We start from the raw sequence: 16,575 nt of genomic DNA, 5'->3' as shown, positions 1-16,575 counted from the left end.
AATACTCCACATACACGTACAGTACTCCACGTACAATACAGGGCTCCATCCTAGGCCCACTGTTGTTCGTACTTTACATAAATGATCTACCTGACTCGGCTAGAAACTCTATGTCAGCACTTTTTGCAGATGATAGCAAATGTTTCAGAGAGATCCGTAGCACAAATGACTGTTCAAAACTACAACAGGATATCTGTTCACTACATGACTGGAGCATAATGTGGAAGTTGACTTTCAACCTATCCAAATGCATAGTGTTAAGGTTTACACGATCCAAGTACCCCATCAGATATGATTATCACATGTCAAGTTCAAACCTGACTGTAGTGGACTGCATGTCCGACCTTGGCATCACAGTAAAATCCAACCTCACATGGAATAGCCATGTCATAAGAACAGTGGCCAAAGCTAATCAAATGCTTGGGTTTATCAAGCGTTCCATAGGTTACAAGTCCAACACTGATATACGTAAGACATTGTATTTGTCTCTTGTTAGAAGTGTTTTGGAATACTGTTCATCAGTATGGAGCCCCACATCACGTAATCTCACAGCCCTGATCGAGGGTGTACAGCGAAGGGCAACGAAATACATCCTCGGGCCCTCCGCTGAACACCTGGACTACAAGTCTAGACTATCTAGACTAGGCTTGTTACCACTGTCTTACCAAAGAGAGATGTCTGATGTTGTGGTATTTGCTAAGTCCCTTGCAAAGGTATATGATTCAGATCTAGCGAGGTTAGCTGCATTCCCTACAAGAACGCCACGTAGTTCAAGGGCACACATGTTAGTCCCTCAGAGAGTAAGATCTTCTTCATTTGCCTCCTCATTTACTCCACGACTTATCACAATTTGGAACAAACTTCCCGTTGAAATCAGAGGGCTGGGAGCATCAGCCACAAGCCCGTCCGATGTGTCTGCCTTTAAACGAAAACTATCTACATTTATGCAAAACCGTTTCCGACAAAACTTCAAGCTAGAGCAGGCTTGCACATGGTCACTAGCATGCTGTTGCGCCTCTTGCATTGCCACAAGGCCACGATAATTTTACCTTATATTATTACTACATGTACATTTGTATATCTATTTCATAGATCTAGACTCCATATTGTATGTGTGTTGTTAACTTGATTTATCTTGACTTGAATGTTACATTGATTATGATATCTGCTCTTGTATTTATGTATATAATGATTTGATGTATCATTGTTATGTTTAAGGTATGGCGGCTTCGAAAAGGTGTCTTTTGACACCTGTTCCGCCATACCCTCCAGTGTGGAGAATCCAAATAAATAAATAAAAATAAATAAATAAATACAGTACAGTACCGTATGTTTGCTGATGTTCATACTTTTGTAGTTGAGATTTATACATGGACCGTTAGATGTTCCTGCTCGGAACAAAGTTTTCAGGAGTCCGTTTTCACATTTACAGTGCCTGGTCTGGTTGTCACTGGCAACGTTTTACTCGGATCATAGCAACAGAAAGTTTTACGATCATAGCAATTGAATTGTTTCGTATCATAGCAACAGAACTCTTAAAGTACATTGCAACAGAGCTCTTTAGGATTATGGCAACAGAACTCTTAAAGAACATGACAATAGAGCTCTTTAGGATCATAGCAACGGACATATCTAGTATTCTTGCAAAATAACTTCCTAGGATCATTGCAACATGATTCTTTACAATCATAGAAACGCGCCGAGTCGATTGTAACGTAATTTGCAAGGAAATGTTAGTCCGGCACTTGGCTGCCAAGGTTAGGGAAGGTCTCAGAAAGCTGTGAGATTTTTGATGGATAAACAGATTTTATTTTTTTATTAGATTCATTTAAAAGGAATCTAAAGCGATCGAACATCAGACTGAGGGTGAAGCTCGGACATATTGTAATGGGTCACATTTGTAATCGAATGACTGTCTGCAACTTCTAGACCGCATTCAATGAAGAATTTGTATGGCCATTGGCAATCAGTTATCGTCTAAGCTTGACCCTCTCTCCCAAAGCGAAACGTTGCATCCCTGTCCCTTTTTACCGGTACTTCCATGGCTATTGCTCCAATGATCTCATACTACTTGTCCCTCCGGTGCGAGTCTTTCAGCGGAACACTAGGTTCTCTTCAAACTCACATCGCTTTACTGTTCAATTGACGGTTTCCAAGTCCTTCTACAGCAACAGTTTCTTTCCCCGACAGCAAACTTATGAAACGCTCCTGTCTACAACATATCAGCCTTTAAACCAAATGACCACCGCTATCTCTGTGCACAGTTTCCAAATTCTTAGTTCATTGCCTTGAAGTGGGCTTGTGACCCTGCTTTGAACAATCTCGTTTAAACAATCAGATGGAGACGAAGAGTCCACAGTGATGCAAATTCGTAAACATTAGGGGTGGGTATCGGTACAGCGTACCGGTACAAAACCGGTTTTCCTTATTGGACCGGTCCAGAAAAACCGGACCTGAAAAAATTAGGTGGACCGGATGTTGGATCGATTAGAAAATTAACAGATTATTTTATCAGGCATCCACACGTTTTGGCGCTTGCATGTGGAAGAAAATAACAAGAGTGAAGCAGAGTAGAGTTTATAGTAATTTCTAACAAGTTTTACAGCCAATCGTACAGGTACAGTTAGCGTTGTAGGATTTTAAAACGCCAGTGCGAGTCTAATACTCCACCAAACAGATTTCTTTTTAGTGGAAGGGACCATTGGTATGAGTCATACTTAGTCAGGTCCAGGTTCAGGTCCGGACCTGGACCTGATCCTCTGGACCTGAACCGGACCTGGATTTTCTGTACCGGTACCCACCTCTAGTAAACATGCACTGTCTCGTTTTCTCTGTTTTGATGTATCCGCATATCCAAAAACAACAACAGTGAAGTAAAGAAAACTATTTTTAAGAAAGTTCAGGAGGAATGACAAAAGCTTCTATACGATGCCTTACTTCTTTTAACTTAACAAATATTAATCATAGTACAAATGTGGTATTAGTATGGAATGAAATTGTTTATCGTTTTATTGCCTCCTTTAGCTGTCACATTTAACTGTGACAGCTATTCTTCCAGGAGTAACAAAATTACACAGAAGACATGGACACTGGGCACTGGACACCCCAGTTAGAAGCTCATCGAAACGTAAACAATGTATGCAACTGCTGGCTGTTCTCTCCAAGCAGAGGTTAGGCTCCGACTTTTTTAAGCGTTTTTAGTCGTTTTCATCGGGCTTTCTCTTTTGTCATTTTTTTGTCATTTTGACACAGCAAGATATAAAAAAAATAGAAAGCCCGATAAAAACGACTAAAAAAAAACAGCCGGAGCCTAACCTCTGCTTGGAGAGTATGCTGGTTGTGCAAAAAGAAGTCTCCTATATCCTGAACTGTTCCCTGTTGTTCCTTCTCTATATCCCAAAGCTGGATCCTGACGTGATCAGATCGAACGATGTGTTTCATCAGCTGCTGTTTCAACAACTTAGATGTTTTTTTCTATATGTAAAAGACCGTAAAAGATTTCTTAAGAATAGTTGTCTTTGGTTTCTCAGTTCTAATGGTTTTCCGTATTGCATATCTCGTGTAGTAGTCGTGATGGTTAGATACCAGATGGATAGAATAAACAACAAAATTCAAATGCAAGGTTTTATGAGTATTAAAGTTTACTTTTAGCGTTCCATTCTCATTCTTCGGCCCTACAAATGTCGATGGATATAAATTGTAATTATTTTCTCAACCAGAACAGTGTTTATGGAAATTGGAGACTTCTTTATAAGCTGTGTAAATAAAAAAAGTATGAATCCACCAGTGATAAGTAGAAGATTCGTTGATTTTTCCCGTTTTCGTCTTTTTTTTTTTAAAGAATGAATGAATGGACTTATGTTGCTCGACAGCTGTGCACGGTACAATGTATGGTAACAATAACGATCGCATGCTCTTGGTAATGGTAGGATTTTATAGGTTTCTCTATAATAGTCGGTTTATCAACACGTACTTGGAATGTACGTTTCTATTGCCGCCCATATCTCATCAAATGAAGGACCTGAAAAGATGGCCTAAGTAAGTACAGGTCACAACAAAGTCGTGTACGCCTCGAATATTGATTTGTGAAGCCATTAGGCGTAATGGGAACATCCAAGAACTACTTTGTAACCAGTTAATTTGATTTGCGCCGTAATTGATTAGTGCCATGCTTTTGTCTAGATTTGGAAAAACGCATTTCTTGACGAAACATGCAATAGATCAGAATTTGGCTCCACGAGACAGAAAGGGACATTCCAAACACGTCATTTTCCGAGCTGTGTGAACGACGACGGAGTATACAAAAAGATCGCAGTTCACCAAAGCACGTCATAGTTGGTCATAGTTGGGCGAAGTACAGTCACAGTAGTGCACTAGTGTCACATTAAGCCCAGTGCGTTCGACACAAGGAGAACACCGACTGTTTCGAGACGAGTAACAGGTCAGATAAAGGTTAAACACAGCAAAAGAGCAGTATGTTGACAGGACTTCGACAGGCGGCGGTTCTATTGGTGACGGCGGCAGCTTTGGCTTCGGCGAACACTACCGTCCGCTTTGGTGAGTTGTTTGTTTGTTTGTTTGTCTATTGCATACCCGGCAAACCGTCTCATGACACACCAGGTTTGAACTGAAGAGTACAAGCTGCATTTATGGACAGATTTCCTTGATCCAGTCACACAGTGAAGAACCCATACTATTTTTTTTAATTTACTTGAAGTTCGCTACAAAACAATGCTCGTGGAGCCTATTGTGCGTTTTGGGTTACAGTACTGGATTCTGAAGAAAGGCGTCCCGGCTTACACTTGTCTAGAAAGGTTTGAGATTGTACCCCACGGGGAAGTACAAAAAATACTACTAGATGGCAAAGTACAAAAATACTAATAAATACTAAAATGTCATTCGCTAGTCTCCAGGCAGATCCTACGATAGCATAAGAAAGTATCAAAAGTCAAAAGAGTGAATCCGGCCTAGGAGTGTGTTTAGCTACCGGAGTGGCTGATGACTCCCTTTGGCCAGCTGTACTCCTTAGCCAGCTTTGATACTATCTTATGCCACTGGTAAATCTGGCTGGAGATTACTCATTCGCGTCCCTCTGGCACTAATTGGCGGGAAAGCAAGGTTCTGTACACATTACAACACATTTCAAAGCCTTAAATCCACCGTTGACGTTATTGGTAGACTTTTGACCACTGTTTTTGTAAATAACGCTTCGGTTTACTTGTATGTATTGTTTGTTGTCCTCTGGTTGTCTCCTACCCTTACTGAATGTAACACGTTTTGTTTTGTTATTCATCATGTAAGTGGGCCTCCTTTGAAATCAACTCCCAATAAGTTGAAGTAGCTACCCACTTGTCTGGAAATTAATAAAAGATAAATATATGAATAAAAAATCAAATGCAGAAAGATGTTGTTGAATTTGACCACTCAGATGTCAGATTGGAAATTTCATGCCCTTGTCAGCGGGGGCCTAGGCTTGGCATGTTTTTGCTTGGGGCGGTCGGTAACTGCCTGGGAATATGACATTTTCGATAGTCCTTACCAGTCGTATTACACGCAAATTCACCTTTATCCGCACGTTCACCTTTATCTTTTTTAACTGGTATTTATACCCTGGGAAACCAAACGCAGAACATTTTTAGAGTCTTTGGTATGACTCGGCCGTGGATCGAACTCACGACCTACTGACTGCAAGGCGAACACTCTGTCTCTCTACCCACTCGGCCATTCATCAGTCACTGGGTTCTACATCTATAGTACTCGGCCATTGCACCTGATGATAGTGGGGGTCGCCAATTAGCGTGGGCCGCTATCGCAATTAGTATGGATAGTGGGGCAGGGTGTACGGCACGATACGATCTAGACACAGTTTCTCCCGATATCTGCGGATCTTGTACAGAAAAAAAACATCATTTGATCTGTAATGGCAGAAATGCTGGCGGTTCTGCCGCCATTTTGTAATCTCCTAGCAGATCCTACAATGGCATAAGATAGTACAACTACCCAAGGAGTGTAATCAGCCAAGAGGTGAACACTTGTCATGCAGTCAAACACACTCCTAGGCCGGCTTCACTCCTCTGGCAGCTTTTGATACTATCTTATGTTACCGTAGGATCTGCTTGGAGATTAGCGATCTCAAAAAACGCATGGTTTGTCTATAACTGCAATATCTAAGTGATTTTTTACTAATATCATGTCACAAAGTAGAATAGAAATTCTCATATATGTGATAGTTTCTTTTGTTACCTACCGTAAATTCCACTCGATATAGTCCACAAGCATTGTAGTAACTGAAAGTGTTGTAATATAACGTATATGTGTAGTATTAGAATGTAACCCTCGTTGTCTGTATATTGCCATACATTGTCACTAATGCAATTGTTGCGCAATAAACCATCATATCATATCATATCTAAGTACCACGGGTGTCCCCGCGCTTCTTCAAGCCTATCCATGTTTCTAGATCCGCCTAGACATCTGCATGGTTTCATTTTCTTCCCCAACCGTACAGGTGCGCTGTCGGTGTCCGACTTCCCCGCCGCCTCCTCTGCCCTGAGACTCGCCGTTGAGTACGTGAACGAGAATCGGCTCGTTCCCAACGTCACTCTCGAGTGCATCGAAAACACGACAACGTCACTGGCGTTTCTGAAGATGATCCAACAAGGCGAGTTTTTAGTTTTTTCATTGTATCAAATTTTTGAGATGAGCACAATGTGACACTGCACTCAACTTAAGCAACTTATTCTAACAGTGCGTATAGCTCAGTTCAGTTCATCCTCGTAAGAGGTGCCATTAATGATGTCCGACCATGACTAGCATGGCAGCTAGCAGGTTTTGGTCATTCAGACCGACCTCCTCCTCCAATATTTTCTCAAGTGTATGTCAGGTTCGGTCGTCCCCTTTTTCTCCTTACGTTAGGTTCCCAGAGGAGAACTTTGGCGGCCATCTCCTCATGACGTGCTACATACCTATAGTAACTTATTTTATTTTATCATGTGCCCAGATTGAAACACCCGGACAATAGCCAGTAGATCTAACATCAGATAAATCAAAGATGGAAAGGGTAACAATAATGCGACACAAAACAAAGCAACTTCCCAATGAATCATAGTACCAAATATAAATGATGTAACCTTAAATAACTTAATACCATGAAACATAATTTTAGAATGAAATCGGGATTGAATGTGCATATCGATGTTGCCAAGTACATTAAGTTGTTTGAAAAGTGAAGATTAAGTGCCTACTGATGCATTGTAGATAATATTGACAACATAGTGTTAATGTTTATGATAGATAGAAATATTAATAATATGTTTACTGCAGAATGCTACCAGGCTTCGCAGGGCATTGTGGCAGTTATAGGGCCGGCGTCAACCTCACAGGTCAGACTTTTTTTTCGACATGTACCAAAGCTCCACATATTTAATGAAGGCATGAGGTCGCCGTACTCTAATTGTATGTCGCCCCCCGTCAACAGAGACGGGGGGTGACATAGACTTTCTGATACTTATGACCCCCTCCTGCAAAAGTGGTGTGTTCCTGAAGTCACTGCTGGAGATAGAAAGGGTCATTCTGTGAACAAGGTTGACGGAGATTGTGTAAGTAAAGTGTTAGTAAAGTGTTCTACCAACACAGATGAACTTTCATGCTAGTTGTATTTTTTTACGTTATGTTTTTTTCTGTGCGAATGAATAAACAAACCTTTCAGGTGATCGCCAGCAGCCTGGTGAGTTCCGGGCTGTCCCTACCCCAAATCGCTCCCGAGGCCACTGACCCCACCCTGGGGAACTCCCAGCAGTTCCCTCAGCTGATCCGCATCTCCTGGCCAGACAGCGTGCTCAGCAAGGCTCTCATAGACCTGCTGGAGCACTTCAGTTGGGACCAGATGAGTATCTTGGTCTCAAACGATGCCTTCGGTATGATATGCCTTGGATTATTGGATGTAACGCACCAGCTTCTGTATTTGTATCTGTACAGCCGGTGTAACTGCTCTTTGATGTAACACACCAGCTTCTGTATCTGTATTTGTACAGCCGATGTAACTGCCCTTTGGTGTAACACACCAGCTTCTGTATCTGTATTACAGCCGGTGTAACTACCTTTTGGTGTAACACACTAGCTTTTGTATCTGTATCTGTACAGCCAATGTAACTGCCCTTTGGTGTGACACAGCAGCTTCTGTACTTGCATCTGTATAGCCGGTATAACTAACATTCGGCGTAACACACCAGCTTCTGTATCTGTACACTTTGGTGTAACACACCAGCTTCGGTACTTGCATCTGTATAGCCAGTATAACCTCACTTCGGCGTAACACACCAGCTTCTGTAGCTGTACCTGTATAGCTGACATAACCTCTTTTCGGCGTAACACACCAACTTCGCATTTATGTATCTGTATCTGTATATTTGGTATGCCCGCCCAGCTTTGTGTTAGACGTTTATTGGAATGATACAAATCTCAGAATACAGTACGTGACTGACGGCTGTATGTAACTGCAGGCACGCATGGTTTAGCCGTGTTCCAGCTGATCGCGGGGCAGAAGAAGTGGGTTATCCACACCATGCAGTCATTCGATCCGACGGAGAATCCCGAGGACATCGAGATGCGCTCACAGCTGCGGGTAATAAAACAAACAGGTGAATGTTTCTGTTGTCAGTTTGTGATTTCATCCAGTAAAATGAAAAACTGACGCTATAACTTAGCCCTTTCACAGAGATCAGGAAGCATGTGTGGTTACAGGGATTCGCTGTAATATGTCAATGATAAAGGCCCTGAAACGAAATAAGATTAATTGTTATAACCATTCACCAACATGATGAAACGATTTGTAGTCATGTCAAGTCAAGTTTGCACAACGATTGTATCAGGTACAATGTATGGCAGACAGCGTATAACTAACAACTACAAACTATCTACATTAGTATACTAATATAACATTATTACTCAATACGAAATATGGTGGCATAGTGTATTTCACATTGTTATAGCACGACTTCTCTTTTGAATAGCATTATATATATTGGCCTAGGTCGACAGATATGGAATGTCTGCATATATTTGTGAACAAACAAATAAACAAACAAACCAACAAACAAACAACCCTGCAGGTGCCCGTATCGTCGTCCTGCACTGCCTGGCCCGGTACGCAGCGGAGATCCTGCGGGAGGCCAGCGCCATGGGCATGGCCGGACACGGCTGGGCCTGGGTGGTCAGCGACGGGATCACTGGACATGCACACGTGATTTTCAGCATATATGTTTTCAAAATATTGTAATTTGACACCACCGTCCGTTGACTTGATATCCCCAAATACCATTTTCTTGTTTCTGAAACAATGGAAAGGTGAACTAACGTTACAAAGCTGTACGATACTTTACAGAAAAGGAATAATACAATTGGATAAGGTTGCCAGTCTTTATCCAGTTGTTCGATTTCTTTTGTATAAATGTAGCTTAGTTCTTTTTTAATTTCTATTTTTTGGAACTTAACATTAACACTGGGCACCAGCTTAGTTCTTACTTCAAGGCCACTTACAGGATGCCTTTAAGCCGACCAGTGGAGCAGCCCGCGTGCCCGGGTACCTCCAGGGCCTGGTGGGGCCGGCACCTCCCGCCGCCCGCGGGCGCCACAGCGGGGCGTTCCTGGCCAAGTGGAGGTCGGCCGACCCGGCTGTGTACCCCGGAGCAGGGGAGCCAGACATTGGGGTATGTGTGACCATATATCAATATGTTATATTAGATACAGAAATTGAATAAAGAGACTCTTTGCGGTCAACATAACTGTAGAATCTCCAAATGGATTGTAAAGATATTTATTATGTCCTTAGGTGTTGGCAAGACAAAGCTCAAAGTCTAGTACGCCCCCTGGTGTGTGATGTTGGTACTGCAGCAGAACCTACGGATTCTGTACCTTTTGTCCTGGACATGCAATTGTCTTGATTTTTTGGTGGCAGATGTATTATAGGATATAGATTTTTTTATAGGAGGGAGAAGCTGTGTAGGTCTGGGCCACAGCATCTTGCTCTGAAACTGCAGGGGTGTTTTTGTTGAGACATTTTTTTCTTGTAGCCTTACACCGCGAGGTGGGCGGATGCAGTCCTGGCTCTCGCACAAGCCATGAGGAACCTCCAAGAAGACGGCGTCACGGTGACCCCCCAGAGTCTGGACTGTGACTACGATGGGCGTCAATCGCAGCCATGGGCGGACGGGCCAACGATGCTGCACTATCTGAAACAGGTAACGTTTCTACAATGTCGCTTCTACACATACGCTGCCTTTCGATCTCTTTTTTTTCAGCTGAGCTAGACATTGGACAGCAGGCCTTCTCTTTCGGTTGGAGTGTAAGCTACCTTCAGGCTAACCCCCAGTTTGCCAATTTCCCTTCGTAGCATTTGTCTGTACACCAAGTCTATTGTAGCCGTGTCTACGCTAGGCTGGGGTTAGGGGCAGATATGTTAAGTCAAAAGGCCTTTCAGTTATATTCAAGCTTGCATACTTTTTTTTACTTCTTTTACTTCACGTAGGCTTGCAAATTCAGAATGTGCTTCTTATCAATTAATTTTAATTCTAATTTTAATCTTAATTTCATTTCAATTTCAATTCTTAAATTGTAAATTTAATTCAAATTTAGATTTCCATTTCCAACCTCATCTCCATTTCTTCATTTTTTTTATTTATTTGTTCAGCTGTTTACAAACAGCCAGGGCGGCCCAACTAGCCGTAGGCTATTGTCAAGGGCTAACCCTGTACATGTTCGCATATGTTCGCACACGACGGGTTATACCGCCCCTTACGGGGTTTCATCTTTATTCTCATGCTAACTCTAATTTTGATGTCGATCGCAATTTTGATTCTACTTTACACTTGTACATGTAGGTACAAACGGATGGAGTGACAGGGTACATCGACTTCGACTCGGCGGCGGCTCGAGTGAACGCTGAGTACAACATCTTGAATCTGAAAAGTGGCGGCTGGCAGAAGGTACATAATGACAAGTAATAATGATAACTTAATAGCTAGTTATACCCTTGTCACATTATCCACGATCGTCGGGCGTATCGATGGAGGATCGGCCATATTTCAGATCGACAGAGGGTTGCGCGTATTTTTCACCTGAAAACCGTCCCCGTCACATATAAGCCATACGTCACATGTAAGCCATACTTTGTTGTAACAATTGTTGTGCAATAAAGTTATTATTGTAAGTGAGGCTCGGGCGATTGCCGCAGAATCGTCGTCCGATCGATTTTCGTCAAATGTGACAGGGGACACAACACGACGTATTCCATATCAACAGCACGACCGAGGCTGGGGCCGAGGGTGATGCGGAATGAATTTCATTCATGTCCCGTCCATCCGAGAAAAAATATGGTTCAAAGCAAAATGCCCACGTTGTGCATGTATATGCAATAAAGATCATTGTCATTGTATCCAGGGACACGTGTTAAACAGACCAAGGGAACTGGTAAAATAAAGCAAATGAAATTTATATGTCCTGAGTTCGATCTCCGCCGTGACCTCGATGTTGTGCCCTTGGGAAAGGCACATTACATGACCTTCCTCACTTCACCCAGGTGTAAAAATGGTACCTGACTTCATTTGGGGAGGTAAAAGACTACCTTTTCCTTCTGTCTGTACCGTGTATGTGGCACTGTTAATATAAGTTACAAAACTTGAGTGCAGTGCCAGATGGTTCTCGTCTGTCCAAAAGCAAAATAGAAAAAATGAAATGAACTTTGTTCAACTTAATGGCCAATATTGCTCCAGGTAGGCATGTGGAATTTGTCGTCAGGACTGCACATGTCCGCAGACGAGGACGTCACGCTGATGGGCGGGGCGACCACAGTCTACCCGTACGTGTCCGACCTGAGCAACAGGACCCTGCGCGTGGTCACTAAAGCCGCGCCCGGCTTCGTCATGATAGCAGGCGTGGACAAAGACGGGAAGAACGCCACGGGAAACGAAAGATTCCAGGGTAGGTCTGCCTAACGCTAGTTCACCTTTATCCGTGGGGCAATCTATATCCGTTAGTTTTAAAAACAGGGTGTCAAGCATTGTTTTTGATTCTGCTTTTTTGTGACTTTTTCAGGATTTTGTGTTGACCTGTTCTCATGGCTATCCAGTCAGCTTGGGTTCAGGTACGAGTACTACCACGTTGCGGACGGACATTACGGTGTCTACAACTCGGAAATAGGAAAATGGACAGGACTGGTTGGCGATGTATTGTCCGGGGTACGGCCAGTCTCTTTATCTTGATGTTCTATCTAGGAACTTGTTGGACTGCCTTGCTCATTGCAAATCACTTGTCTTACCCATAGAAGGCAGAACCGATCGATCCATCTATCATGAATTAGCAAGTTTGTCTGAGCTGGTAAGTTGCATAAAGGACCTTTATTGTGCATTCATGCCTCGACGGGCTAGGTATGGATCACTGGTAACAGACATATGTAGAAAAGCAATAAGATGCAATGGTCAAAATAATAAAAAGAAATAAAATGTTCTTCAACTCAAGATTTTCACTTGCCGGAGTTTTCGCACTATTCAACTATTCTGTTCATTTTCTCACGATGCTTCATGGATAACTTGATCCCACCGCGTTCTCTAGAGTAATGGTTTATTTGATTTTCGGTAGTCTCGCCAAGATAACCACTTTACTTGCCACAGAAGGCCGACATCGCTGTGAGTGTTTTATCCGTGATAACCACTTTACTTTTCACAGAAAGCCGACATCGCTGTGAGTGCATTATCACTGACAAACACTTTACTTTCCACAGGAAGCCGACATCGCTGTGAGTGCACTCTCCATCACTTCGGAAAGGCAGGCCGTTGCGGACTTCACTCTTCCAATCCACGACAACGGCATCGCACTTGTCATGAAGAAAGCACAGCCAAGGTACGCGACGTGGTTGATATAGCCTTGGTACCATTCTCCGCTGGTCGGCTTTGGGGTGCTTTACCCGGCCCAGGGTGCGAAGGCACCGACCTGCCTCTGTCAGCTTGTCTGATTTGCTGCCTTTTGAGACTTTGCTTCTAAAGCTTGTAGCTGGCCTTTTGAGAATCTAACCCAACCCCGTAAAAACTCCGCCGGCCTGCGCTAATTAACTGTACGGGCCGGCTACCCCTACAGCGCCATAGAGCATAACGAGCGCCTCGATGGTATGGTTACTAGGCTATGGTTGATAATGATCGAGATGTTTCTTCACTTCTAGCACTTCTTATACCTGGAGCTTCACTCACCTCTTCTTCTCATCCAGACTAATAAGGTCAATGACCTTTCACCGTGGTTACTGGTATTTCAAGTATAAGACACCCTGTGGTGTTCGATTATATCATGTAGCAAGTGACAGGACAGATCTGGAGGGGCTGATCCCCATCTATTTATCTATCAATCTATCTATCTAATCTATCCATCTCTTTGAAAATGGAGTAAATGGAGTAAGAATAAACAGATCAGTAGTCTGTTATGCTAGACCATGTGAAGGTATCTATCTCGTACTCGTGTGCACAATGTTACCTTTGTACGCGGTTACCTTGTCCATCATCATTACGTCCCCTTTGCATCCCTTCCATCGCTGGGTCTTCATTAGCTCTCTCTCTCTCTCTGTCTCTCCCTCTCTCCCTCTCTCTCTATCTCTGTGTGTGTGTCTGTCTGTCTGTCTGTCTCTCTCTCTCACTTTCTCTCTCTCTCTCTCTCTCTGTCTCTCTCGTATTCGTGTGCAAATTTCTACCTTTGCAGTATCTAACAATATTACGTTCTCCGTCGCTTCCAGTACCTGGGGCTTCATCAGCCCGTTCCACGCGGACCTGTGGGCCACCATCCTGGTGACGGCCCTGGCGGTGGGGCTGTTTCAGGGCGTGGCCAACCTAGCAACAAGGAACATGTAAGACTTCAATGCGGTGGCCCGGTAGTACACTGCTACAAGGCTTCACCAGACCAGGGTTGGAACTGGCCTGGTGAAGTCTTGTAGCAGTGTATTACAGGGCCACCGTACTTCAAAGTTCATCTGTGTTGGTAGAAGTCATTCTGGATGAGAGGTGAAATGTAATTTCCAACACAAAAAATTGGAGATATGTACCCTGCCTTTAAAAACTGTCACTGTTGGAGAAAAAATTGTGTTAACTGTATTCATACGTGGCTGAGGGATTCAAAGACGGACGTACTCAAATTTTCGACCGTCCAACTCCAGTCTTTGTCAAGGAATGAGCAATCCATCGCTTCTGTACAGATACGGGGGGGGGGCGCCATAGACGTTCTGAAACTTATGATCCTCTGCTCACCTTGCCACGTGTTCATGTCCATGTTTGTAGTAGAGTCCAGGAAAGTGGTGCCCCTGAAGACGAAGACAAAACCACGGGTTTCTGGGAAGCTGTGTGGCAGTCCTTCACGACTCTTGTGCAGCTGGGGCCGGAGTTCCTCCCTAGCTCTTTAGCAGGTACGTGTATGGTTACCTGCGACAAGAGCGTTTCTTTCTCTCTGGTGCATGTGTGTATGTGTGTGTGTGTGTATGTGTGTGTGTGTGTGTGTGTGTGTATGTGTGGGTGCATGTGTGGGTGGTTGGGTGGTTGAGTATGTGTGAGTGTGTGTATGTGTATGTGTGTGTGTGTGTGTGTGTGCGCGCGCGCGGATGCGTGTGTGTGTGTGTGTGTGTGTGTGTACGTGTGTGTTTTTTCTCCTGTTGACGATCATTTTTATCCAGGTCGAGTTTCTGCCTTCTTCTGGGGAATCGGCGTCCTTGTCGCCATCTCCACCTACACCGCCAACCTGGCCGCTTTCCTCACCGTCAGGAACGTGGATAACTCCATCAGTTCAGCAGGGGACCTCCTCACGCAGGTGTCTGTTATTGTTATTGGTTATTGGGTGGGCCGACTACTCACTCTTTGCAGCCATGCGCTGAATTGCGAGGAGCTTACAATAGGCAGGGCTAAATCGCAAGGGTCTAGAGCGAGCCATTCGGCGTCACGCAGGTGACCTCTATACGACAGTAATTGCCCCAGGTGCGGCCAAGGTACTGTAGGTTTCGAACCACTCACACCGCACCACCGTGTGCCGGGTTCTTTAACGTGCCTGGGGTCAGACGAAATGTTCTGGAAAAGTTTAAGTGTAATTTCGAATTTCCAACACGAAAATTGGACTTACCCAAATTTTCGACTGGGCAGGACCAGTCTTTGTCAAGGAATGAACAATCCACCGCTTCTGTGATGTCAATATCCATTGTTCTGCCAGTTCATTCTAGTGACGCTGAAGAAGAGTGATGGATGTCACGCGAAACGTCCGGAAGTAAATCTCAGTTTTTATCCAGTTGTATATATAGAGATTGAATTGTACTTGAATATTGTTTAGTTGGATGAACCTTCATGAACGTTCTTCTGTTTTAATCACTAAACCTCAAGTAGGTGACTTTGGATGGCTTTTTTTTCTTACATGTTTTCCATGTAGATGAATAGGGGACTACATTGGTGAGTTGTGCCCTTATCCTTGCCGATGGAAAAAGCTACCTTTTTACCTTTAATCACCTAGAGGGAAATCAGTTTTGGGGCTAATAGGAACTCGGCGGTGTGGACGTCCTTCCTGACCACCACGACTGAACCGTACCGCTCTCTGGGAATCGCCATGCTGGCTAACAAAGAAGCTGTTCTTGTTGATACCGACCAAGAGGCTTTTGATAAGGTGCGGCAGGGGAAATATGCGCTGTTCGGGGACAGCGCTCTCATGGACTATGAAGTGAGTTTAGACAATCTGTATGAAATCATACTGATTTCTATACATCATTCATCATTCAAGCTAGGTAACGGCTTACTGTGTTTAGGCCATGTTGATTTTATTCATATCCCAACTTACTCTATCCTAGCAGCTGTAGCCCCTCCCCCCTTTTTTTATTCACATATATTTTGAGAGTGTGAGGCAGAAAGCACAAATTGCTTATACACGCATGTATTAAGCCTTCTACTCAAGAAACGTACGCATAAAACAAGAATACTAAACCACATTACATACATAAGTAACAAAATGGATAACAGAAAAGTAAATTTAAACGAGACAAGTTGGTGCTGAATCAATTAGGAGAACCTGCCTGTGTAATGGATATAGGTAATGACAAGATCAAAAATGTTACAGTTCTGTTGATGTGAGAGAGATGTTGATCCTGATAACAGTGCCCCCTTCCCACAAGGACGGCGACTGTGCTGTGCTCTAGTGCTCTCACTGCGACCTAAATAGGATATATGTAACCTTCGCTTTTATACTGGTAAAAGGAAAAACTACCTTTACCTTCTGTCTGCACTGTGTATGTGGCACTGTTAATACAAACTTGAGTGCAGTGCCACATTGTCATTGTCTGTCCAAGACCTAATAGAAAAAAATATTGTAATATGATATCAATATTAACATTGTTATCATACAAATCGTCAGGTGAGCCATGAGCCCTGTGACCTGCAGACGATCGGACGGCTGTTCTGGCAGACTGGGTACGGACTGCTCCTGCCGAAGAACTCCAAATACACCACGGAGTTCAACAAGGCTATTGTTGCTGCAAAGGAACAGGGTATATACGACAAACTGGAAACCAAGTGGTGA

At 43.5% G+C, this 16,575-nt stretch overlaps 1 protein-coding gene across 1 annotated transcript in view; it reads left to right on the top strand.

Annotated features, from left to right (window-relative positions):
* The window catches only part of LOC118419242 (glutamate receptor 2-like), a 19,877-nt gene extending 3,302 nt beyond the window's left edge, over positions 1-16,575 (top strand). The window contains exons 2-17 of the mRNA XM_035825590.1: positions 6,509-6,661; positions 7,324-7,382; positions 7,709-7,916; positions 8,502-8,639; positions 9,111-9,241; positions 9,540-9,707; positions 10,071-10,238; positions 10,878-10,982; positions 11,769-11,976; positions 12,091-12,233; positions 12,776-12,894; positions 13,772-13,882; positions 14,310-14,434; positions 14,699-14,832; positions 15,520-15,723; positions 16,411-16,575. Coding sequence (XP_035681483.1) covers positions 6,509-6,661; positions 7,324-7,382; positions 7,709-7,916; positions 8,502-8,639; positions 9,111-9,241; positions 9,540-9,707; positions 10,071-10,238; positions 10,878-10,982; positions 11,769-11,976; positions 12,091-12,233; positions 12,776-12,894; positions 13,772-13,882; positions 14,310-14,434; positions 14,699-14,832; positions 15,520-15,723; positions 16,411-16,575 — 2,339 coding nt within the window. The remainder of the gene's footprint in view (positions 1-6,508; positions 6,662-7,323; positions 7,383-7,708; positions 7,917-8,501; positions 8,640-9,110; positions 9,242-9,539; positions 9,708-10,070; positions 10,239-10,877; positions 10,983-11,768; positions 11,977-12,090; positions 12,234-12,775; positions 12,895-13,771; positions 13,883-14,309; positions 14,435-14,698; positions 14,833-15,519; positions 15,724-16,410) is intronic.

The sequence above is a fragment of the Branchiostoma floridae genome, chromosome 7, assembly GCF_000003815.2.
Source record: "Branchiostoma floridae strain S238N-H82 chromosome 7, Bfl_VNyyK, whole genome shotgun sequence".
Taxonomy (NCBI): Eukaryota; Metazoa; Chordata; class Leptocardii; order Amphioxiformes; family Branchiostomatidae; genus Branchiostoma; species Branchiostoma floridae.
Note: the sequence above shows the minus strand (reverse complement) of the source record. Positions and strands in the feature narration are given on the sequence as shown.